At 39.5% G+C, this 27,318-nt stretch overlaps 2 protein-coding genes across 4 annotated transcripts in view; one reads left to right on the top strand and one right to left on the bottom strand.

Moving 5' to 3' along the window:
* Positions 1-27,318, bottom strand: part of CMSS1 (cms1 ribosomal small subunit homolog) — a 227,246-nt gene that overhangs the window by 78,562 nt on the left and 121,366 nt on the right. The window contains exon 1 of one of the 2 annotated variants that reach the window (XM_071433568.1): positions 15,697-15,894. The exons of the other annotated variant lie outside the window; for it this stretch is intronic. Coding sequence (XP_071289669.1) covers positions 15,697-15,718 — 22 coding nt within the window. The 5' untranslated portion in view covers positions 15,719-15,894. Of the gene's footprint in view, positions 1-15,696; positions 15,895-27,318 lie in introns of those variants that run through there. 2 annotated transcript variants of the gene reach the window in all.
* The window catches only part of FILIP1L (filamin A interacting protein 1 like), a 191,377-nt gene that overhangs the window by 45,366 nt on the left and 118,693 nt on the right, over positions 1-27,318 (top strand). The window lies entirely within an intron of this gene.

Here is a 27,318-nt window from a genome sequence, read left to right as displayed (position 1 = left end):
GAGCTCAGGAAAACTCAATTATGCAGGGAGACCTGGCGTGAGCCCCACGCTCCCCCAAGACGCAAGGGACTCCTTGAGGGTGTGAGAGCTGCAGTCCCAACCAAAATTTTTCTTTTGTCTCTATGAATCTGGCAGACCTGACAATGAACTTCTCAACTTCTGGGCAGGGAGAGCACGTGTTGGGTCATGCACTCGTGTCACGCTGGATCACGGGTACTGCCTGTGGCTGGAGGACTGCGTGACAACAAGAAAAGTGCTCTGGCATGGCTGGAGCACCCTTGCTCCAAGGCCTCCTGTCAGTAGCAGGCATGACTGACTGGCAGAGATCTGCCTTAACTAAGTAAATTCCATTTTTCACCTCATCCCACAGGACAGGTGTGGCTGGTTGGGAAATCAAGGCTCACAACCCTGCCTCTGTACAGGGAGGAGGAAGCCCAGCTGCCTCTGTTGCAAACTGGGCACGGTCCAGGTTAAGCTGTGGGGTAATGTGAGGTCAAAGCCTGGTGTGATGATGGTCTGATGTTCACTGCAGGCACTGTGCCAGGAATGGTCAGTGAGTCACACAGCTCTCAGGAAGGTGCCTGGGCCATGTGAAATAGAGACTCAAGAAACACCACTTGCTTTTAGCTGAAGATCAGACAGTGAGGACATAAGGCAAAGTCACACAGCTGCTGTGGAAAGAAAGGCTATGCCAGGCAGCAGGTCTTCTAGGAGACAGCCAGCCAAGGAGCCTGCATGTGACCCGTGGTCTGTTTAAGAAATACAGCCTCGTTTTCTTCAGTTTTTATCTCATTCTGATCATGGGTTAAGCAAGGCACTCAGCCTATTGTTCTTGCTACGGGATAAGTAACTAGCTACATGTAAACAAAGCAATTAAGCTCCATAAGGAACTGTTTGCCCTTCAAAGCCCAACTAAACATTGCATTTTGTTTTGGGAATCCAAATATGGTAAATTTCTGACAGTTAGCTATGACCATGGGATTGTTTCCTGCACAGAAAGGGCTCCTGGAACATGCGCATACTGAAAAATCACCTTTCCTTCTCTTTACCCTGACAATAACCATCTAAAGACCCTGCTGTGCTCACTGCTAGCTGTCTTTTGCTGAGTATCACCTTAGCATAACTAATTAATGATAATTTATGATAATTTTTATCAGAATTTATGATAAGAATAGAGAGAGAAGCTTCTTAGGCTGGCATAGCTTGTTCTAAAACCCAGCTCTTCAGCTGTAAAACCACCAGGCTCCATCAGCATCCCTCCAGGATAACAACTCTCAGTTGTTAACTCCTTAATGTATTTGGTAGTCAGACAACTCAGTAGGGAGCAGCGCAGCACAGAAATACACACCAACTCATTTTTTTCTTATTAGCTGTACTCCTGTTGTACCTAAAAGCCCTAATCAACATCAGACTGTCAACTTGCTGAACAGAACAGCAAGAAGAAAGAAGGAACGGCAGAAGAAGACAGAATCCCATCCCAAATGTTTTCAAGACCAGAAGAATGGATACTTTAAACCCAACACACACATCCAAATCAAAAAACCCCGACTCTCCCACTGCTACTATGTGTACATGTTCAGCTTTGTAGGCTGAACTTATATATTCATAGAATGTAGTAACGTAGCATAGACAAGGTAAAAAAAGAACCACCAAAATAAAACTAGAAAGGAAACATTACTAAATCCATTTGGGACTATTAAAAGCAAAAGTAAAAATGCATTCTGGCATAGCACCCATTATAAAGCTCACTTTTATATTTCAAATGAGCAGTTTGTTCATTTGCAAAGATTTAACAGATATCTCCAGTTACACACCTGCACTGAAGCTCTCTGCTGTGTCTGTCACTGTGGGACAGAAGCACCTGAGCTGAAGCAGGCACAGGGCTGAGGGAGAAAAGCCCTGTGTCAGAGAGGTCCCAGCACACCAAGGGGAAGGACACAGCCTGGAAGGTGATGGCAGCTTTCTGTTCACAAAGTTCCCACTGGAAATCTGAGAGTTAAAACCATAGCCATGGATCTTCTCATACCCATTAGTCACGCTCTCCCAACAAATTCTGCTATGTGGTATCTCTGCTTACACTGCCTCAGAAACATCCCAACCTCCTGATGAAGTTACTAGATAAATTGTGAGTTTTGAAATACAGATAGACAAAGGTTAAGAAAACAAACTGTCTTACTATTTACTGTGGTGCTGCAACAGGCACGTCTCCACCTCTGAAGAAGGGTGAAAAACACCATTTTGTGCAACAGAATGGCAAGGACAACTGCTGGGAGGCTGAAATGGCCTGTTATGGTGGTGTTATCCAACTGACATGTAGCTGTGGGAGAATGGGACACAGGCTATGCAGGTGCTCTTTCCAGTATATTAACAGAAGCAGCACAACTTACATAAAGGAAAAAAAAAAAGGATACCAAAATACTTTAATTTAACTGATTTTATAAATTCTGAGTACCAAAATGGGAGGCAGGAGCAGGATGAAAAAGATAAAAATAGCCTTAAATTTCTTCCTGAGATTCACCCACACTCATCAATACTACTGGCTATCAGATTTTCACAATTTACCTTCTCTATTCCTTGCAAATACTTACAGGCACACCTTCAAAACTGCCCATGTAGTCACAGTCATTACTTCCAACAGGAATATGCAAAAAACATTAAATGGAGGCTCTCTAAGCATCCTATGTAGGAGGCAACAGTGCCAGGAACACATGGAAAAACATTCAAGTGTTTCTAAATCAAAAGTCCACACCAAGTTCTGTCCCTCAGGTTTCTACTTTTTTGCCTACTGAAGGGAATCCTTCATTCAGGAGACAATAAAGACCTAAAGTTGCTTCTTGAGATATACCTTAGGGTGGGATACATTGGGAAGGGATGCAGGCCTAGGGTAGAGCTTCTTTGGAGGCACATAGGGACCTGGAGAGTTTGGGACTTATCCAATGGAAAAATCAAGTTAACCAGAAGAGGCAGAAAGCTGTGAATTGCTGGACTCCAAAGCCAGGGGTGAGGGGGCTAGCCCTGGGACAGACTGTAGGACAGTTGTTGGTTCCTAGTCAGTGAAACTGGTGTCTAGGGAAAGATCCAATTCTTCTTACAGCCAACACAGAAACAAGATATGAGGTCTGCAGCTTTCTTATAACAGTGTAATTGCAGTATAGGAATTCTGATTGTGAAGGACTTGAAACTGGGAAGAAAAAGGAAAGCTGCTTCTACATCTATGTAGTCACTAGGTATGCCAAAGCTCAAGCTTTCATCAAATGGACACAGCTACTTTCAGCAGGTTCTACTTGTCCTTTGGACAGTTCAGCATCCATCCTTTCCAATACAACATTTCAGAGGAAAATATTGCAGGCGTGCAGGTCAAGATGTACTCTTCAAAATCTACAGAGTACTACAAGCATTACGTTTACCCTTATTCCTTACTTAAACATGGTGTTTCTCTGCCTCCTCTAACCTCTGCACCTTATTTTATTCTTGGCCCCATTAACTGTATGCTTGGCTCTTTCTGTTCTGCTTTCATGCTCTCTGGTTTTTTTTTTCTTTTCACTAAAACAGCCTTTCCTTCTTGCATGCTATTTCTGCAGAACTAAAAATCATACATTAATCTGATTTCACATGTGTAGCACAGTTGCTTTTACTTTTGTATTCCCCACATTTTTCCTTCCATTAATACTGCCCACAAGCCCTCTGGAACAAGGCCTGTTCAAATTTGAACTGTGTCTAAGCAAAGCAGCTTCCAGAAGATCTTGACTGGCCCCTCAGTATGCCCTGGACAATGGCACATAACAACACTGGCTGTTGGCTCCTTACACAGCCACCACCCTAGTCCACCTTAGGATTTGAAATTTAGGCCAACACATTAATACTGTGTCATCCCCCAGTACAGTACCTGAGGCAATTTTCTTCAAGGTCACTTTGCCAACAACTCTTAAGATGGTTGAAGAGCTCTACCTCAGAACCCAGGCAACAAAAAACCCTGCTGCATCAGGGAAAACTTCCATGGTACAGAGCAAAAGGCTTCTACCTTCCCTCCCTAAGAAGCATAAGGCACAGTGCCTACCCTGGCCTTGCCTCTGCAGGTCAGAGGGCTTGGGAAGCACTTGCATCCCATAGTGTGGAGCATGGCAGTAAAACCCAGAAAGATCATTCAAACAAGGTAGGACCTGGACATCCCATTTCTCATGGCACCATCCTCAAAATATACAACTGTTACCAAATATTACACTATAAATTTCCCACTGAACCCAAAATGCTCTTGACAAATATCCAAAAGAAAAAGAATAAAAATATTTATATCTTTAAATATGCTGACTGGGTAAACAAGATTGTAGCTGGGCTTCTGTTATGTCCTGTTTCCCCATGTGCAGGCTGAAGCAGACATAAATGGGCTGCACTCATGGCCCATGGGCTGCCCTTCCCACCCCTCTGCCTGGCAGGAGCAGAGCAAGGCCTGATCACAAGGATGGGTGCCTGCTGATGCTTAGAAGGTGATGACCCTTGAGCACTCTGCAGATGCTGAGCTTCTCAGCCAGCTGAAATAAATAATTTCCACACTGTGTGAACACCATGCATGGCTACAGGTACATCTGTCAACTTTTCTTCAGGTCCTGAGTGTCTGATGGACCCTGTTTGTAGTTACAGAATAATGCCTTTCTGCATCCTCCAGAAGTTATGATCCTTCAGAATTTTTTGTGGGGTCAATTTACTCTCAGATAATTATCTAAAATTTAAATGAAAAAGAAAATCATGACCAAAAATGGTCCTCTCCAGCTCTCACTGCACACATTTTGAAGTCCATCTGTCCATTCCATTGCCACCAGTCACCTTTCCCTTCACAATGCCTGTGTGCTATAATTCATTGTGTCATTAATGTGACAAACCTAATCATCCATTGCATTAATACTTATTACATTATGTTGCTTTTGGCCAAAACTATCATTCATACATAGAGGCATGTGCCTTTTATAACTCAACATCTTTGGAACATATTAGTTTTTCAGTGTACTTTTTATACTGAAAAAGATTTTAAGCCTTCATATATCCTACCTACCTGTAGTAACAGCCTTCAAAACTCTTCAAGATGACAACTGAAAATCTGTAACCTGTAAAGAGCTTGCAACATTTCAATCCCATGCACAAAGTAACTTCTATGCTTTAATGCTGGTAAGCAAACACAGGAAATAAACATCCAAATAAAGATATCTGAGGGACTTTTTCAGTTAGCACCTTAAAAAATACAATGTTTTAATGTAAGTAGAATTCAAATAGTTAAAAATAATTTTATGCCTGAAGTTGAGTACAGGAGCTACATTTCAGGTAAGCACCTGAATTCCTGACTTATCCTAGACTGAAGGTCTGACACATCCATTCAGCAGGTCTGATTTCCAATGACATCTTTGTATTTCCAGCCCAAGTATATACTGATACATCACACTAGAGTAAAGAGGGAAAATCCTTTTCAAAGCTTCTAACATCTGAAGTGTTTCTGAAATATGGATTTGCTACTCTAGTCAGAGCACCTCAGATGCACTTATTCTGCAAATTTCTTTTATAAACCACACCAATAAGAGGAGACAACTTGTAATCTATTGAACTGTCAGTAAAAGAACCAACAATAAAAATCAGTCAAGTGCTACTGTCTACTCAGTTTTTCTGGTTAATTCTGGTGGTTTTATCATCACTGTGTTTTCTCTCCTTCCTCAGTGCCTGAGAGAACAAGCCCATAAAGTATTTGCCTATTTAGCCAGGCAAACACAGCAATGGCAGAGAATATGCTTGGACATTGTCTGAACTATTATAGAGAGAAAAAATGGATTCTTTTTCTCTTGAGTAGTCACAGTCATTACTTGTAACAGAAATATGCAAAAAACATTAAAGTGGATGTATGAACTCTTACTTGATGATATGCTGTAGTCCATTTCATCTGAGGAAGTGCTGTTACAGGGAATACTAGTGAGAGCATTTTGATATGGGCCACAGAACTGGCTAATACCAGTTTCACTGCTCAGTGTAGCATATTTTTCCTATTATGTAATGCTTATTGGAGGTATTATAATGATACATAGCTGAAAGCCATCAGTAAAAGCTTTCACAAGGGACCATGCAGAGAAAACTGATACAACGATAAAGAGACAGCACTTGATTGTTTTTCCTTATATTCTTTTGTACCTTTTGGTGGCTGTTAAATCAGTATGTTCTGATCAGATCTCTTAACCTCACCTGCCACCTTTATGATACCATTTGTCAGACCAAATTTAGAAAACAGCTGCTGGGAGAAGGCTGCTGTCTCATCACTTGTGGAAGGTCACTAAATAGGAGGCAGCAGGAGGGAGGTCTCTGTCAGGTCACTTCACATCATTACAAGCTGTACAAGCTCCAGCTTTTCCAGGATGATTTCTTTCAGCACATGCAGATGCCAAAATGGTTAGAAAACAGACTAACTATTTGGGGCAATTAGGGGGAAACCTCTCAAAATATGAAACCATATTAGGTGGCCTTTTATTGACTATGCCTAATTTAAAGTTTATATGCCATCAGGGCAGACTCGCAGAAATCCTCATGAATGCAATGTAATCAAGCTTTTATTAAAACTAGACAGACATTTTCACCACCAAAGACAGGATTTCATTAGGAACCTTTCTCTGGTTACTCTGTTGAACTTTCTACATTTACAGAACCCTGTGAAAATTACATCTTTAAGATTTAAGACTGAATTAACTGATATTTTCCAGGGTGTTATTTATCACCGAGAAAAAGTACACTAATTGGGATAGTTTAAGGTATTCAGATCTTATGTCTTTTCTTTTGAGAAACTTCAACTGTGCTGGTGAGAAGCAGATGAAAAAGAACTGCTTCCAGTCTCAATCTCAGCTATTAAACAACCATTTTATTATTAAAAGGAATAAAATGCAAAGCAATTGAAAGTTCAGAAAGTAAACAGCTTAATGTCTTAAAATCCTTCTTTCACCAATAGACCACAAAGGTCTAAGAATCCACACCAAATGGAATTTAATACAATAAACAGGGTGGAATCATTATAAAAAATTCATGTGAAATTAAATGACTGAGCACTACGTCAAAGCAGCTGGCTATACAGTTACTCCACCAGTTTATTCATAATCCCATTTCTTGACCAAATACTCTAAAGTCAATACAATATAATTATGAAATGCTGAATTGCATGCAGAAGTCTGCCTATAAGTTCTTTAAAATACCACAGTGAAAGGATGCATATCCTAACCTCACTGGGTAAAGTATAATTTTGGAACCCCCTATAATTCCAGGATGAAATCACCACAATTGGTCTAAAAATGAAGTATTTTAAAATCTAGTATCTCCTATTTTGGAAAAAAAAAAAAAAAACCAAACCAAGCTTGCATCTTACAAAGGGAGAGTGAAAGGCATCTCAAGTATGTTTATCCATAAAAAACAAGACTGTAACCTAACGAAGAAAAAAAATCTCCCAGCTGCTTAAAGCAAAGAAAACACTCAGTTACAAGTCCCAGTCCATTTTGGCATCTGGTCTCTCTTGACAGTGCAGATGCAGACAGAGAGTACAAGGTGTAGGATGAAATAATGCCACACTGTCCCATACAGTGGAAAAGGGATAAGACCTAGAACTATTTGCTGATAGCAAGCCCATTAACTCATTGGTTCCACATGATTCCTCCCCTTCACTTGCTTCTTTGGTGCCTTCTGGGCCACTAGAAAGGCAAGTTCCTTCAAGCAGAGATCTCAGTAAGGTCATGCCAAACATCAAAGGCACCAACAAAGATGACACACAAACAAATATGTGAAGGACATAAAAGAAGGCGAGGCTGGAGCAGCTGTCAGAATAAAGGAAGTAAGACTGAGGCTGAGCAGACAATAAGAGATCAGAGGAAGAAATGCTGGCAGATTAGCATCAAGCTGAGCAGTGAAAGCAAAAAAGGAAAATTGGTTATTGCTCTCCCCTGGAACAGAAAAGCAGCCAAGCTAAAGAGGAAGAACTTGGTGAAAGAACACAACTGTCACTATAACATTAGCCTTGCCAAACCTTAAAGTCCTTTAAAACAGGCAAAATCAATGTCTAAGACAACAAATGAACAGGAAGCACACTCTATTTATCTGGCAGCCAATACTGAGAAAGCATGCAGGATGAAATGACAGAATTTTGTCCTCATATGAATGCAATCGGAGAAGCTGGAAAGGAGGAAAAAGCTGAAGATGTTGCAAGCACAAGTGAAGAGAATGCAGAGCTCCAATTGCATGTAGGCAAGTGACACAGCTCCAAAGACATGTCTAGACACACTGCAATAGCTCTTGGAGGGTCAGGTATGGGAGCAGCCCAGCTGTGACTACAGAACATAAAGCAGTTTATTAGCTCATATACCAACCTTGTTAGTAATTGACCTGGTGAGAGCGACTCTCTCAAAGTAGCAAAAATGTGGTGTAGCAGTAGGGGGAACTTAATGCTGTGGGGGATAAGTGAGACCCTCCATTCCTATGTGAGGTTTTTGGAAACAGCTTCCAGTTGGGAAGAATTTGGAGACTACATCTCTTGGATTCAGTCCTTGAAGTTTGACAACAGCAGTTCTGGCTGCAAAGAATTCTGGAGTTGCTGAAAACAAGGAAAACAGCAACTCTGAGCTACAAAATCATTCACTGATTTTCTAATTTGTTAGTCAGAAACAAAACAGAACTCAGGCCTCCAACCCAAAACCCTTGTCATAGTTACTGAAACCCCTATTTTTAGTTGGGTAAAATTTATATCCACACAACAATAAGACAGGATTGTGATTTGAAGTCAAATTAGTACCATAATGAATTTTGGATCAAAGAACTTGAGTCCTGAAGTCATCTCTTCTGTCAGTTCACTGAGTCCTCCAAGCAGCTACACAATGCCTAACACTGTGGATTTGGGTGCATGGAAAGCCAGTCACTGGAGCTTGTCCAGCTTCAGCTCAAGTACAAGACCAAATCTTTTCATAACAGTAACTACTTCAACAAATTTGGGATGGACATTAACTCCAACAAAGCCATGAAATAGCCGTACTTATATGAAGGCCCTGATTAATGTCTTACCATGTCCAAGTGCTTTAATAACGTCAGGAATTGAGTATGTGGACCTTCACGTTTGGGTAAATGATGACTGTGTATAAAATGGAGTTTGCATCCCATCTGCCCTACAAACTAAAACAATGTGGTCAGCCAGTACTGATTCTTGCTGTGTTTGTAGTTTATGTAAATCCAATCCACCTTAAGACTGAGAAGAGATAGAATCCAGCTGAAGAGAAAAGAGTATAGATGTAGACAGGAGAACTAAAGATCCTCATACAACAGAGATACAACTTGTGCCATGGAAGCCTGGAGAGAATTGATCAGTCAGCCTGCCTAAGGCTTCTGGGCATGAGCAACATTTTAATGAACACTTCACCCACACTCTAAGCTGTTACAGAGACATCCTCAGAGCTACTGGAAGACAAAACTGATGGAAGGATGAATCCTGACTCTGTATGGGCAGTGTCACAGAGCTGGGAGAAGGCTGAACCATGACTTCAATTTCACCCTCAACTCCTGTCCAACCTATGCACTTTAACAAAAAGGCAAACCCCTATATTAGAAGCACAAGCAATTCTTCAAGAGATGCTCAGACCACGGTCTGAGATCCATCTGTTCTGTGAGGAAGAAAGGGAGGGAACAAAATAATCAGCCTTAGGGCACACTCCAGTACTTCTTCCATGACTTTTGTACATGAAGTCTTGAAACTTTCTATTGTCTCAGGACTCCAGGAAGTTTCCATCATTTAAAAAGGAAAAAAAAATCAGCAGTCCATGATGAGAATTATTTGGGTCCATAGGTGTTTGTGTTTTAACATATAATTAAAATGTAGAACTAAAGTGAATTAAAAAAAACATTCTGTGAATACTGTGGTGCATAGGCAAATATGAAATATATTGGTGAGTCTTATTTCCCAATGTAAAAGCTTGGTCTGCATAGAAATTCAGTCTCCAAACCTGAATATTTTAGAAATCTATTCAATTATATACGTCAGACACTCTATTTTTTTCTGTTATGGGGTCTAAAAAAGTATTAGTCAACTTTTGTGCTGTTCTACCTTGTGACAACTCCACACAGTGGAATGTTAGAAATGAGGCAACCGAGGTCAGGAGCAGTCCTTGTAGTTTAACTCTGTAGTCATTTAGACTGAAAGAATATTTATTTTCAGCTCCCACACAGGCATTCATAGAAGCTTTTAGAGGGATCAAAATGTCCCATTAGCATTCCCCTGAGCTGCTACAATACAATTCAGGCCCAAAGTCATTAAAATTTGGTGTCAAGAAGTAGACTTTTTGTAATTTTAATTGTTTCCTAATTAGAGAAGAGACTATAGGGCATGTGTGTCTTATAAAGTTACATAACAAAAATAGCATTAATTTTAACAATTTTCTAAATGCAGATGTAAACAATTAGCCAAAATATTGCCTCAAATATTATCATGTCCAATTAAAAAAAAAGTGCTTTTAAAAGCACTTAAATGCAGTTATAGTAGGAAAGCCATAAAATCCTATTTTAGTGATGTAACAAGTCTAATCTGAACCAGGTGCATGAAACATCAATCCTAGAATGTCTTTATTCTGTGGGTTTATATAAAAAAGAGATGAGACCAAATCTGCACCTAAATTCAACAAAATAAATTTTTTAGAGAAATACAAGGGCTGAATTAATGAAGACCATGTGGACAGATAACTGATTTTGTCACAATATATTGCTCAAATCATCAAATTCAGCTTTCCCTGTCCAGCAAATTCATTGTTCTCTTTGTCCCTCCCAGTTTCTGCCAAACACTGATGTGTGAGAGCAGGACAAGGCAAGCAAGATAAAGATCCTTGAGATGGGTGGCTTCAATCACATACCATTCTGTTTTCTACAACTGCATAATAGACTACAATTTAAAAAAATTTATTTAATATATCACCTATTATTTGGTATATATATATAAAATATATAGTATTAGTAAGCACTATGTCCTCACATACATTTTCCCAGCTTGCCTTGAAATCTCCCAGCATACATTTCCTCACTTTTTCTGTGCTTGCATGCCCAGTTTCACTGAGCTGTGTATTGTAAGCTAGAAATTTTCTTTCTCTTGTGCTCAAGATCTTCTTTGCTTCTCCCCTGTGTTCCTGCACCTTTACCAAGTCTTCCTTAGCAATAAAAAATTTACAATAGACTTTTCTCCTCTTTTTCTACCCCCATAGTAAACAGATTCCTTCACTTATTATGTGCCAGAGCAAAAAAACAAAATTAAAGAACTAGGTATTCTGCTTCTGGCATAAATGACATCCCAACTATTAGGACCTTTGCTTCTTCTCTAGAAGGAAGTTTTATAGGCCTTAGTTAATTTTTTAGGTTTTGTTTTTTCAGAGTGAGACAAAGAAAAATGTATAGTTCTGTAGCCCACCAGCAGTGTCAGGGGAGTCAGCTTGCTCCTAGGGATGAAAACATCCATAGGACAAGCAACAACCAGTGACAATTCATCACCAAGCAATGAAAGTACTAATAAAAGTAAATACTGACAAAGTTTAGAGTTTGGAACAGTAAAAAAAGCAAAGCAGGAAACATAAATGTGGGATGGAGGACCCCAGCTGAAGGGAGACAGAGACAAGTGACAATATGAAGCTGTGCAGCCCACGGGAGACCACCAAGTCTGGGATTAAATCCCACAAAAAGCTTCCAGAACACACTCAGGTTTGTTCTGAAAAACTGATGGGTATATGGGAATTATGAATATCAATAAATATCTTATTGAAGCAGCTCCTTATTTGATTAAAAGATCAGGAAGTATAGGAATCAAATGTCAGCCAACAGAAATGTCACACTTCTCCAAGCTCAAAGAACATTGCAACCTTAAAAAAACCCACATTGGGTTGAAGTGCCTGATTTAATTCTAAATATCTGAAGAGGGGAAAAAAAAACCCAAACCAGGGCCAGTGCAGCAGTTGGGGTTGGAAAGCAAAGCAGAGCAGTGACAGTTTTGTTCTAGTTTTAGATGTGCAGTACACAGAATCAGCTGAAAATAGCCAGGCAATGATGCCTGCTGCATTCTGGAGATTAGGATCAGGCAAAGGCTTTATGCTGGCTGCCAGCACTTGAATAGTTTTGAGACATTTCAGAAGACTACGTGATTCCAGAAGACCTTTTTTGTTTTTAAACTCGAGGGTGCTTTTAATAGATGTTGAGTACAGTCAGGCCTTGTTTGAGAAAGGCTCTGCTTATCTCAAAATAAGCAGGATCCAGACAAAATGTTGCATAGGGTCACTGCCTCCTAAGGACATCTTTGAGTAGGAGCTCTTCCCATTGTGTTGAATAAATGGAACTTGAAGGTGAAGCCAACTTTGTTGGCTCTTTGATTCTCATGTATGGTCCCTAACTGGTAGCAAAAGGTGTAAGCTGAATAGTCAGGGCAAGGGCAGTACTGGGTGGACAGTAACTCCAGGACAAAAGCAGTGCCTGAAAAGCTTGCTCCTGGATTTCAAGCTGTGAATATCATCTGCCCTCAGCAACTGCAGCTTGGAGCAAAAGTGATGAGGGAATTACTGTTAGCTCTCCCCCACCTAAGCAGGCTCCTCACCACATATGAGAGAACAGTCACAAGCACTAAGGGAAATGTGCTCATGTTTTGGCCAACAGGGTGCGAGATTAGCAAGAGATGATAATTGGTGTGATTTAAAAAAACCTGCACAATTCCTCCATTCTTTCTGTGAGCAGTGACAACTGGATGGCTACTGGATTCTAACCTGAATTGAACCAAAGCATCTGGAAAACTGAGACAACAAAACAAAACACTTACTCCACTTTTGACACACAGTAGTCAACAGCTATAGAAATCCTTTCCCCCCCTTTTTTTTCCCCCAAGAATTGGAAATAGTGACTCACTAGCTGTGCATCCTACAAATCCTACCCCCTGAAAGGAAGTTTAATCGTTCACAGCCACTCCCATCACACTGCAGTCAGTTGAAAAAGCTTTCCTTTTAAAAGGAAACTTGTGATTTTCAGAGTATTTTCCCCTCACACTGAAGGAAGCTGTTTAAATCTCTCTCCTTTATTACATGCTCCAGACCAAGCAGTCTGAAGACAGGGAAATGGATTAGATAAATAGAAATATTTTTGTTATGACCTAATTTAAGGATCTTAAAAATAATACAATAACTTCAAAAACCAAAAGGCATCAAAAGGCTTAAAAATATTGCAAAGACATGAGAGTGCAAGATATCTGCCAAGTATTGATAGAGTAACCTTTAACTTGAATGAGAAACAGGAGGCATTCAGAGACACATGGTTACCATTCACACAAATTTATTACCAGGGCATTTTTGTTACTGTAATACTCTTTATACCAGGAGCCATATGCAATGGCTCAGCCTTTTATGTGCAATGTCCGTTTATGTCATGTTGGTGAAAATTAAAGAAAGGTTTGAATTTGGAACTTGCTGCCTGCCAGTACAATGTAAAAGATCAAGGTAGTTCAGCTTCTGCTCTTTGTAAAAGAAATCAACAGCCCTAGGAGAAAGCAATCTTGCAGCTTTTACAAAATTCACAGTTAACAACAGAGGAGATGCCTATGACACAAAATTATACTTGCCCCATAATACATGCACTTAACATCAGTCTAGGACACTTCAAATTACACCTTTAATAAAACTGCCTAATGTTTCTATCAAACTAATGAGTGCACTGCTTCTTTGATTACCCGAAAAATTAATTTGTGCATTTGCACTAGCACTGAAACTTCATTACCATTACTGCTTGTTCTACAGAATACCTTTAGTAAACCACTTTCTACATCACCATCAATGGTTTTCAAAGCAGATGCACATTCCCTCTCTACTGCAATTCCCTCATTAATTAATTATACAGTTTATATTATTTTCCATCATGCACTCCATCTTCTTAAGATGCACTTAAGACATTGCAGCAGCCTGAGTAAAAAACTCCAAATTACAAATAGTAAGAACTTCTCCTTACCAGGCAGTAAATGTCTAGGACCCAAATAAGGTGAAGTAATTGTAAACTGGAGAAATAATGAGTTGTAAGAAAAATTATTCCAAATCTTATCACAAACTGCTTTTCCAATGGGTGTCTGCCTCCACCTGCAAACCAAATTCCCATCAGGAAGATAAAATGGGAAGAACTCCTCAGCCACATGCTGCTCACTACCAAGGTCTTTGATTCTCATGTATGGTGCCTGACCTCAAATTGCTCCTTCATTTGTTGCATTTATGGCTTCTCCTAAAGTAGTTTACTTTAGGAGAAGAAAAATACTATGCCTAAATCCACAGGAAACACCACTGCCCCAACTCTAACCTGCATTTGTGTCTCCTCTTACTGCTACTTTCAGTTCCACTGCAAGTGTCTGTATCTTATGGTCATGTACTGTACTCCTTGTCATCTCTCTGAGCTTATTGGCACAGCCCAATACTGCACTGTAAAGCCCTGAATTTATGCTCAGATGGCTGCTGAGAGAAATGCCTTCCCATTTTGTGTGATACAACATGCCAGTGGGGTTCTTCACAATAAAGCAGGGACAGAGGAGTTGCAACCAAGTGGAGCTCCACAGGACACCTGGCACAGTGGACAGTGCCCAGCCCAACACCTCTGAGAACTCCAACCTGACACAGTCACAAGAAAACTACATGTTATAATGGCTCCTTCTCTTTTTCTTTACCACAATGCAGCCAGAGACAAAAGCAGCAAGGCTACAGCCGAAGTTAAATCTAAACAAAACTCTTCTCATAGGTAAAGGGAGATAGGCTTATTAAGAAATATTGTATCCTGTGAATTCATGAAACCTCAAAAGCAAAAGAACATCATTGCTCCAAAGAAAATCAAAGTGTCTTCATGCAATACACTTCCTCCCCTAGTTTCCCTGACAATTGCTTCATCAAGACTGTCCCTTTTCCAGCATCTTTCTACTAAAAAGTTTTCTTTGGAGAATAATAGTGCATTGTACAGATGGAACAGCTTGTTTTGCATCTTTGTTGGCTTAAAAAAACCCCAAACCAAACAACAAATGCAAAAGCTACCCCAAAGCAACAAGAAAGAATAATTTTTTACTCAGAAAAAGCATTCCTAACATAAGAAGAAAAAAAAAAAAAATACCCCACGCACACAGCAGAAAGATTGGTGATTGTCTCACTCTGCTGGAATGCTTTACAAAATCCCTTATATCCCCATATGGAATAAAAAGTCCCAGCAGTTCTTGACACTTCACCTATATTTTACAAATACCTCAGCTGAGAGGTCATGTAAATTTTGCTTTAAGTTCTTCAGTGTGCTTAGGTATCTTTATAGGTATTTTAAAGGCAAATTTCAGAAGACAAATGCCATTTAACCAACATAGAAGATCATAGTGGAAAGGAAAGAGGAAAGCTAATTCTAATTCCAATTTCCCACATGAGTTACACATTAAATTCTGTGACATTTCAATGGGATTGATAGTAAGACCAATATGATCTAAATGCTGCTCACCCAATGAACACACACCACCCTACCCCACCCCAGAAGTCACAGGTTTCCAACCAGGGTTGTACCATACTGAAATAGAATATTGGCCACAGACAGTGCCTCTCACAATGGGTGTAAAGTGTAGGGGACACAGCATTATCTAAGTCACTGGGTGTTACAGACATCACAAATGCACATAATGGTTTATCCTACCTGTTAACTTGGGGATTTTCATAGGTACACTTCAATTCCTGTTCAAGGCCACAAAACAGGAAACAAACTTTTTTGCAAATCAAGGCAGTTGGAGAATTTTAAGGGTCTATTCTCTCAATAAATACAATAATCTGAAATTGTTAAGTGAAATATTAAAAAGAAATGTTCTGTCCAGCTTTGCACATTCATGGAGATGGCTGCTTTCTTCCTCAGCAGCACCTGGGCAGCTGGTAAGGGAGAACTTCAGGAAGCTGCAATGTTGCCATGGAAGACATTGTTACCTCAAACCTTTAATAACAGCTGAAGCACAGCGTAGGCTGGTACAGCACAGTAAAATTGCACAAGAGATTAAGGAAGCATCATTTGGGTAGGGCAATGTAACAATTTCACACCACTTGTGACCAATCTCTTGCTGCTCCTGTTGTGCAATTAATGCCATTCACACATTAACAAAGGAAAACAAGAAAAATCCTCAAGGCTTCACTGCTTTTCCTGAAGTGAGTACCCTGTTGCTCTGTTATTATAGAGACATTTCTATTGGTATGGATGACAGATTGAGGGTTTATCAATTACTAATTCCCAAAAGCTGCTTTAAAGCTTCCATTTCACAGATTTTTTAACTCAAGTTCCATATTAGAAGAGGGGATTAGTGTCACTGTTATAGAGATTACTGCACATTAGTATAAAGACTTACAGAATTTTGAGTCAGTGCCATCAAAGCAGAGCACTGTGCTGTATGGAAAACTGTTGCTGCTCTTATAATAGCTCATAATATGTTCAGAAATGCACCAAATCTGAAAAAAAAGTCTCAGCCCTAATTCATTATGTTCATATACTTAAAATAATGCATGCAGTGCTTTACAATCCTTTGCTCTTCCATAAACATGGTGTAATTTTGAAATTTAAGCAAAAAGACTGCTCTGATTTATTTGCAGATTAAGTTGTATTTTTGTGCTAAATGCTCAGCTGCTCTGCCCAACAGACCAAATCATGACATTTGTTCATATATGGTTATTCTCAGTTAAAAGCTCTCTCCATCTGCCTGGAGGCTTATTAATAACTCATCACCATGGTATCACAGCATCTTAAGGAAAATAAAACACAGAGATAGTTGCTAGGCTCTCCAGCCTCTAGGGCTAAAAGGGAATATTTCTTGAGGAAGACTGGGAGAAACTCTTTTCTGCATTCACTTATCACCCTTGAGGGTAAGGCTAAGCCAAGAGATGGCCCCCATACTGTGTTCTGAAAGCTGCAAGTGTTGTAGCCATCACTCAAACACGTCACCCATAATCCAATTCTCTGCACTAACACATTAAAAACAAATATCCAGAAATCCAAACTGTGAAGGAAACCTAAGAAAAAGAGATTGGGGTGAAGGAATGCATCAATTTCTGCAGCACTCCCATTTAACCCTCAAAAGGATTCTGCAGCCACATCACTGTTGCCCCCAATCATATTAACCACACTAAGCTGTTTGCTAACATGCACTGAACCCTGCGCTGCCTTGCTGCAAACCCATCTGACATTAGTGGGGGAAACAGAGAACAGGTCCATGACACATCCTGTACCCAGAAGGGCTTCAGCTGTTTCTCACAAGTATTTTCAAATGTACTGAATTTGAGAAGTGCAACCCTTTACCTGTAACACCCTACCCATTGATACTGAGAGAGGAGAGGTCCCTGTGGTTCTGACAGGTTTAAGCTCCAGAAGAAACAGGCAGTCTGCACTCTTGTAAATTATCTGCTTCAATATGTGAAGTCAGCTCTAAATATGCTAAGATCTTCAGAACACTAATATAGGGAAGCATCAAACTTAAATGCAGTGAGCAGAGCACACAGGGCTGGCTTGCAGATCGCATCCCTTTTCAAAAAGCATGTACCGTCAAGGTTGCCACACTATTATTCCAGGAAACAATGTGACTGCATAGGAAAATCTGTAAAAACAACATGTATAATGCAGGGTACAAGAGTGTGTTTCCTACTTACAAATAACTACAGTATTGACTAAATGTCTTTAAGGCCAAAGAGCAATGAAGTCAGAAGTCACACCTTCAGTTGGTATGCTACTCTGATGAAGTGTCTCGTGAGCAGGAAAGCCTTACAGAATCATTACATCTTCTGTCAGGGAGAAACATCCAGCCATGCTAACTATCCAATCTACCCTCTGAGAGAGGGACTGTCAGGGGTTACACCATTTCCTTCCCTCTTCCCTGCTCAGACCAGAAAGCCACCATGGTCGCAGAAAGAACCAGAGGATGTGGCAGATTCATCTCCAGTGCCACCTCATTCAAGTCACAGCACCCATTTGTTTCTTCACATGTAAGGTTAACACAGCAAAAAGATCATGTGGCTCAGGGGACAGGGAAGACCAGAAACACCAGAGCCTTTCCCACTGAAGGGCTGGCATGACACAAAAAGCCACAGGCAGCAAGCCTGCCACACTCCCCCAGAGACACTGCCATAGCTCACCATATTTCCTCTCAGAAGGGTTTTCACTCTCGTGTGCTATTTATTCAGTATTTTAGAAAAGGGAAAACTGCTTTTTATCACCTCTTTTTCACACTCATATTACTGCATACTGAAGCAGAAGTCTGCCACCTCCATTAAATATAAGAGGCTGTATTTTGATCTCTGAGGCGGCCTCATGTTAAGTTTCAAGAGCAGTTAAGCACAGGAGGAGACTCTTGTCCTTCAGCTCCTTGGCTAATTAGTGCAAGCAACAAGAAACCAGAAAATCTTTTTATTTTTGCTAGATAGTTGTAGTTCTGAGAGGCAATGATTCCAGCAATGTGAAGCTGTGTGTCACTTACAGTCCTCCTTTAGGGAGAAAAAGAAACATTGGGTCAAGGTAAAACTGTCTGGAAACAAACAATCACCCTGATCTAACCCTGCCTGTCAGGGTGCATTTTGTCCATCTCTGTACCCAAAACATATATAACTAATTCTATTTTCTAGAACAGCAATTGTTGATTGATGAGTCATCTTTCCTGTAAATTTATTTTTTTAAGTGATTTTGGCATTGTTCCTTGAAATTCCTCTCTGGCTATGTAATGGAAATTTTGACCTCATACTCTGGTCTCTTTAACATCACAGATACAGAGATTATGAGTTTATGAAGACCAAACAATTGAATAAAGGATGCAATGTAGAAATCTGTGGCTCGAAAAGAAAGCAAGCTGTACTAAATAAACTCACAATTAAATATTTAACTGTATGGCCATTAAGTTATGTTCCTAATAATACAGCTACTCACTTATTGAAATTAAGAATTCACCAACCTTCAGATTTTCATGTAGAGAACATCTATAAAAAACAGCTCAAAGTTTCTGAGAGCAGGTAACAGCCAAGCTGAAACTGTTTCTACATATATTAATAGCTCAGAGATGACTGCAGATTAGTAAAACAAAGCTTCCGGTGAAATACAGATTTTTAATACAAGCTAGTACAGACTCCCTTACATACAGTGACCAGTGGGTGCAGGAGAGAAAAGGCCAAAAGCTTTCTTATTACATTGATGCAATTTTAAGTGAAGCATTTCCAAATTCTCCATGTCATTCTCTTCAGCTTCATAGGCAAACTTTCACTGATGCAAATAGAAGTCAATACTGAGGGAGATGGGCGTCCTTTCGAGTCACAACATATAAACATCGTAAGAATAGTTGGGCAGAACATGGGGAAAAATATTTAGCATCTGTGTAGTTCCTTCAGCTGCTAGGGAAACATCCACCAGATGTTCCTAGATGTTACCTCAGCTGCCTCCCAAACCACTATCACATCTGCTCCCTTCCTTGTTAAATACCAGTGGTAACTGAACTAATGTTTCACTTAACTCATCTTTGTAAAATATTCTCAACACCCCTGAGGAACTCCTTTTTAAGGAGTTATGCTACCACAAAAAGCAATGTGAAAATCCCCTGTGATTACATGATTGAATTTCCTGAAATTCTCTTGTTATTTAATCTATAGGGAATACCATAATCTATATAAAAGTATTATTGGAAGTGATGATATCTTTTCATAAACACAAGTATTGAAACAGCAACAGAAATAATTGTTCACAGAAACGACCAGAATTAAAGAGGAAAATGGGAAGGCAGAAACTCCATTGTTATTAAATGCTCTGCCTTATCAGGGACACCAAAATTCTTCCTCAGGACCTTCCTTATATACCTAGAACTGAAACTATTTTCTGTGTTCAGCTACTGAAAATCCTCTCAGCCTATCACCTTTGTGGTATGCAAGATTCGCCTACACTTAGCAGCAGTGGAAGAGTTGCAATTGTATCCAGTAGAGAAGAGGAAGGAACACAAAAAAACCTCCAAACCACCAAAAAACGCCGTGCACAAAAAAGAAAAAAAACTCAAACCACCAACCACAAACACCACATAGATCAAAATATCTTAACACTTTTTATTCTGGAATTCTAAAAATTCAAGTTTACACATAAGCCATACAGAGAATTTGTGTACGATCTAAAATAATCCAAAAGTAATTGGATTCCTAAGACTGTTAGTCCAGTTTACCTGTTATTCTCAATGTTCATCATTTTCAAAATGTGTATAGAAGTAATGATTACTTATTCCAAACTCTCAAAAGTTATTCTCCAAACTTTGTATTTTCAACCCAAAACATTTTTCTAGTTATTTTCCAGGTATGCTGTACTCTACTATGTAATGTAGAGAAAAATACAATAAAGACATCAGAAAAGCAAAAAATGTACAAATCCATGTCACCACTATGCTCTAGCTGATACCCTGCATGACCCCAAACAAATCACTTAGCTGCATTCCCACCAAAAATGGAGAGGGCTCCAGACTCTGAAAAATGACTGTCAGACCAAAAAATGTTTACAGAGCAGCTTGCAATCATCAAACAGAAGGCTCTGCAAATGGAAAGTATTACAACATATGGGATGTTCTAGCCATGCGTTTAAAAAAAACCCATAAGAGCAGAAAAAAGAACCTTCACAATCATGACTAGGCACATGTTCCAAACAGAAGTTAAACTCCTGCTTCTCTGGTATAGCTCTTTAATTTTTCATTACTTATACTTAATTAATACTATATCTATAAACAAAAGAAATAAATCAGAAACTCATTCATACAAATAAAAGCTGCTGAAATACTTTGCAAACTGCAGGCACGACAAGGTTCTTGGAAAGAGGCAGTATCTAGTACCAGATTTCATTCCTATAGCTAAAAGTTAAATTCCCAGGTACCAAGGTCTTTTCTGCAGGTTTCAGTCACCTTTGTAAATTAAGGGATTAAAGGAAAATAAAAACAATATATGTCACGTCAGGATGCAACAATGCACATACTAACCAGTGATTTGACAGATGGAATGAGACGCTCTTGCCTTTTATTTGCACATGAGAAATGAAAATAACTCAACCTTTATTTGCAGATGAGAAATCAGGATACGTTTATTTGCAGGAAGAGAGGGGATCACTATTTGAAAGGAACTCAGAAAGGTTCTTTTTCTTCTCCTTCTTGGTAAAATTTGGATGAAGTAACAACGAAACCAAATGCCACTGTTTTCTAGTGATATACTTGTTCAAGCAAACAAAGAAATAAATTCATGATTACAAAGAGATGCATAAAACCAGTTCCACCTTGTTTCCAAATGCATAGCATAAGCAAAGCCCTACTATTTTCTCCACAATTATTTTTCCTTATTAAAAAAATAAGCTATACCTTTCATTCAACATGTAAATCTAAAGAGATAACAGAAATAAGCATTTTCTCTCCATGTGTGAAATTAACGATTAACCTCAATAATTAAAAGCATCAGAGTGCCAAACACCCATTGGTTTCTCCAAGCATTCATCCATACTGCACATCTGACAGTGGTTTCAAAGAAAATCTGGATTGAATAATATGATTCAGATGTGAAGAGACTGACAATGAACAGCATTTTAGTCCTGCTCAGTCACAAACCAGCAAGCTTTAGTACTGCATGTCCACATTAGGAAAAATGAAACGGCTTCTTCCGAGAACAACATGCTGGGTCTTTGACCCCTGTGCCTGCATTTTTCCTCTGAAAACCAGGGGAAATTTGTATGATTGTAAGGAACAAGAGAAATGAGGATAACAATCTAGTGTAACTACTAAAAAAAATCACAACTTTGCTTTTAAAATCTTAGAAAAAAAAAAGTTAATTAATTACCCACTTTTGTAACTTACCCACTTTTGTAACTTTTAATAAAATAATTTTATGATGTTGTTGTTTTAAAAGAAAAATGTTCACAGCAGAATTAAAAACAAAGCCATAAAATACTTTTCTCAAAGATTACTAAGTGGATTGGATGGCCTATGATAATGCAAAAGCCACTCAGGGTAAGCATGTCCTGATGTTAGCATAAATGATTGGCCTACCCATGGCAAGGAGGCAACCACAGAGCTCTGGGAACAAAACATGAAACACAGTTACTTCTTCCACATTTTATAAGGGTTTTCCTTATATCCCTTCAAACTCCTACAGGAAAGGGTCTTTTGGCAGTTTTCATAACCACTAATTCTTCTATAAAATGAATGAAAGAACAAACACTGTAACTAGCCTCATCATATTTCTCATGTCTTTTAGGCTATGGTGGACAGACAAATTTATCCTGCTTTAAAAGAAACTTCACAAATGCAAGTATATATCACAACACACCATTAGCAGATGGTGATTACAGAACATTTTTGAGGGAGGCTTGGATGTGCTTAATCATATAATTCACAAGAAAAGACAGATGACTATGGATATGTTCCCACAAGGAGGCACAATTTCCAAAATTCAAAGCTGAAAATAGATTTTAGAATAGAATTTGAGCAGATTTTTCAAAACCAGCATGATGTGACCAAAAAAATGACATGACTACAGACTTGTCCTGTCCCTATAATCTTTCTCTGAATAGATGACATACAAGACTAGGTGGCCAATGGTCTGACAATCTGTTTCTCAATGCTCAGTAGAAGCCAGATATAAAGAAGTGATCCCCTTTCTTAGCCAGTCTATCCATGCGATTGATGGTATGATTTTTATTACTTCATTTTTTAATGGCAGTCTTTTTACTGTTAATAGATGTGGTTTATGCAAATCTTATCCACCACAGATACAGATTTATAAATTACTCTAAATTACAGTGTTGTAATGGGACAGTGTTGACATGAAACTCAAGTAGTGTAGGATTTTCCAGAGGCACAATGCCTAGAGCCAAAGTTTAATTTCAGCTCAGAAGCAGATTCCCTTTGCACCTTTAGGTTACTCATCTCCATTTCCTCCTCTCTAAACCTGCCTCCCAGGATAGTGCTAGAAGTTTACTTAATGAATGTGAATCATCTTAGCACTGCCTCTGAAATCCAGATATAATCAATAATGAGCCAAAGCTTTACTTGGGCAAAAGCTGCATTTGAGGAAAAGCGTGCCTTCCATTATGCCTGTCAGAAGTGGTCTCACAAAACACCAAAAGCAAAGCTGTGCTGTTTTTATCTCTGCCAACAAATGCAGCAGTCTGCCTTTATGTGTACTTAGCTCTCCTAGAGCCACACTCTGACCTGGGGCATCACAGCTTCTCTGCCAACCAGCTCAAGCTTGCAATGCAGGACACAGCAGCCAGGTGATAATCTGTGTGCACCTGCCTTCACAGCTCCCAGATGCAGAGCAGAGACATCACAGCTGGTGAGCATGCATCCTCTGCCAGGAGTCGCCTCTGCTCAGAGGAGATGTCTCCCTTTTCCTACACACAGCCAAAGGGCAGGTCAACACTCCTCAAACTTGCCTAGCTGCTTGCATGATCATTCTCTAGTCATTTCCACCCAAGACACTTTAGCACAGATGAGCTCCCTCAACTTTTTTGGTTGTTCTGGGTCTGCTTGTTCTGACCAAAACAAACCAGGGAACAATTGCAGCTGAGAAAGTGGGTATGAGAGGGCAGAATTTTGCAAGAGATGTGCTAAGTGTTTGTATGTGACCAGCACACCATTAATCAATGCCCAAGGACTTGTTCAAATTATGCAGCTGCCAGATGTGCTCTTCCCTGTGTCATTCACAAGACTCCACAATCATGAGACTCCCTGTGTACCAGATTTGATCACCTGCTCAAGTACTTCTGTATGCCGTGATCCCAGTTGGTTTTGGTATCAGTATCATGAAAATAATTTCAGGCACGTATTCTTGAAGAGACTGGTTTTTTATGTAATACTAAACAGCTTTACATTATAGAGCAAAAGGAAGGGGGAGCTACTTGAAGTATTCTAACTGCTAAATGTCATTAACTTTCCATCTGGTCAGCTCCTAGCAATTCCAGAGGTATCACAGCAGGCATGTTCATGTCCCACCTCCCTGGTCGTTTCTCATGACAGTCATCATCACCCCCTTAACTTTTTGGCCATAAGGATCACTTCAGCATATACTGCAGGCTAAAGATCCTCACAGAGTATTTTCAGTCCTTAACTACAGAGCTGTGAGACAGCTTGTGGATGAATGTCCAGTGTTAATGACAAGACAAAATGATGGAGAAGCTGTTATTACTCTCAGAGGCAAGCTGTTCCTCTAAGTTCCAAGAACGGTTTCTGCAAGTAAGTGTCATGAGAAGAGATGCCAAAAAAAAAATTAAACCTGCATCAGTCATTTAATACACAGAAAAAAATTAAACTGCTGTCAATTGTAAGTTTCTCCAGGTCTGACTGTTTCTGTACCAAGTATATTGCCAGATCCACTAAAGAAAGTGAGGACAAAACCAATGCATGTGTCCAGACACACACAATGCATGGCAGCCACCTCACTCAGACCTCTGGACAAGACTGATTTTAACTTCACTGATTTACCATCCTGGAAAAGAGATTATATTCAGATTTGTAACTGATAATAAAAAAACCCCCAAACATATATTAACACAAGACAAAACATTAGCATCTTACAATGGAATTATCTGAAGCCTACCACTTATTTAATTTCATTTCATTTCATCAAAACAAGAGAGGTACTCTGCTCCTAAGCAAATGTTGGCTGTTTACTGATATTATGTTACAATCAAGACATTACAGGCCCCTGTAACTGACACCAAACCAGAGACCTAAATGTTCAAAGAAATAATGCTTTCACCTTATTCTAGATGGCTAAATTTAATTTCAGTTGGCAATTTTGCCAGGTCAAAAAAAGAGCAGATCAACTCAGACATGCAATCTTTCCACTGTACATATAATTCCTTAGCAAACTGGTGCACACTTTCCATCCATTTACATTCACTGGCACCAAAGCACAAACAGGGTATGAACTCCTTTCCCCTTCTGCCCCAAAGCAACACTGTCTCCAAGCCTCATTACCTAAACTGAATATACTTATAGGACAACTACAGCAGTTACACATCTAAAACCAATATATTAGTCAACAACTGATTATATTAAAAATGTGATACTCATTTGAGAATTTCCTTATAAAAAAACCCCAAGAAATCCCATGACTTTTTATGAGTCTTTTAAGCTGTAATCAGTTTATAGCATAGAAACTGAGTCAGCTGCTATATAATCAAGGCTCCTCATGAGAAGCACAGCTTTGCAATGACACATTGTGCATTGTTCTCAACCTGCACGAGTCTGAAACACTGCAATCACCACCAAGAGCAGCTCACAGAATCTTCCCACTGAAATCCACAGGAAGGTATTTTCACCTTCCCTTCCCAGTCAGAAATTGCTTTGTTAGAAAACGGAGTCTGCCTTTCTTTGCCACAGCTACTGCCTTCTGAACACAATTCCCACCTTTTGATATCACCAGGTAATTAAGTGCCTCTAGTATAACTGTGACACCTCCATGCCTTTATTCTTGTTCCCTCCCCAGTTTGCAGTCAGGCTGTGGGGGCCTTGCCTGAAGCAGTCTTGACACCTCCACAGAAAGAGTCTCACAGCCCTGAAATGCTGTTCTCTTCTTAACCTGCTCAATGAGCTTGGCAGGACAGATCATACTCAGATCCAGCTTTCAGTTCTCCCCTCCTCCATATTCTGGTGTGTGCCCACAAGTTCAGATCAGGAATGCTGGTAGGAAGGGATGTTGCTCATCACTGCAGAAGATCTGCTCTGTAGGAAAATGCAGAAATCCTCCTGTGCAAAGCTTCCTTTTGCATTTGGAACAGACTTTGGTTTAAGGAAAGGCAAATTTTCCTATTCGAATGGGAAACAAGCAGAAAATGCAATGCATATGAGTAAAAACTCATGTGCGTGAGAGCTCCCATTCCTAGTAAATAATTATTACCTGCAGTAACAGGCAGTGCAGATCCCACCCCTCTCCTTTCTTTGTGTGTATGTGTGGTTGGATTTTTTCCCTGCTTTTCCTCCCCCTTCTTTTTCTTCAATTACAGCATCAAAAGAAAACTAAGATCTTTTTGAGACATAAATGAAGCATTCCTGCTCTGGAATGGCATCAGCATCTGGACACCTGGCAAAACATAGTTTAATTCCTACTGTATCTATTTCCCAACCCCCCCTGACAGCAAGCATGAAGAGTCTTGCTTTTCTTCTTATTTACCAACAAGAATTAAAGCTGAGAATGTTCAGAAGTCCATTTCACTAGGTTTTGTTCTGGTTACGTTACAACAGATTGCTTTGATCTGGGGGGAGGAAGGAGGAGAGGAGCAGAGCACATCTTAAGTTCACAAAGCTACAAGCCAAGATGCACAAAACTGAAGCATTCCAAAGTTAAAAATAATCGTCTTTAAACTACAAGAGCAGAGCTGTAATTTTGAGCAGTACAGCATGACATCACAGTTTATGTGGGGCCAGCTCCATAAATCAAACTGTGCCTAATTACAGATCATACTGCAAATCTACATTATTTGGATGAATAATTAAAACAGGACAGTCCATAACACAAGCCAGATATGTTTACTAAACTATGTTTTTTTCAAACTTTTATGTTCACTACTGCTCACAAAGCTTTCACATTTAGAAAATTATAGACCCCTAAGCTTTTATTTTAGGCTGACTCCACTTTCAAGGAATTCTTCAATTAACTTTATGTTGCTTTAAGCTCCTCATCCAATGAGAAAACAATCTGTGGTTTCTTACTTCTCCCAGTGCTAATGGCTGCCCTCCATGTTTGATTTGCAGACTTACTGTCTTTTTAGAGCCAGGATCTGTTTGTCTAAAATCAGCCTAGTTGTCATAGTATTTTGACAAGTCCTCTATGAAAGGAGAACAAACCTTTGTGGTGGGTTAACTGCTAAGAATAATGAAGGTTGTTCTCACAATCTCAACAGATGAGTGCCAAAATTAAGGAACATTGAGCAATACACCCTTAGCTGAAAGCCCTGACTACCTCAGTTGCCCTTCTTTCCCACCTACTCCAAATTTTCCAATTTCTGCTTCTTTGAGTTGTTTTTCTAAAATGTGTGCTTTTTCTCAAATCTAAAAGCTATGACATACTCACACATTTGTAGCATAAAAAAGCCCCCAGTGCTATCAAACATTACTATCTGTAGATGGTCAGGACGCCTCTGGAATTGTTGGAAATGCTGTGGAGACTTGGACTATCAGTTACTGGGTAGATAATGTCAAATCAAGAGCCAAAGAGTTTAATGAAAAGCATGAGCTGAACAAAAGGGATAGGATTCATTCCTACACTGCACATTTTTCATCCTAGTGCTTGA

The sequence above is a fragment of the Agelaius tricolor genome, unplaced genomic scaffold, assembly GCF_023055355.1.
Source record: "Agelaius tricolor isolate 1412-34295 unplaced genomic scaffold, bAgeTri1.0.p SCAF_9, whole genome shotgun sequence".
Lineage (NCBI taxonomy): Eukaryota > Metazoa > Chordata > Aves > Passeriformes > Icteridae > Agelaius > Agelaius tricolor.
This window is presented reverse-complemented; position numbering and strand designations above follow the sequence as displayed.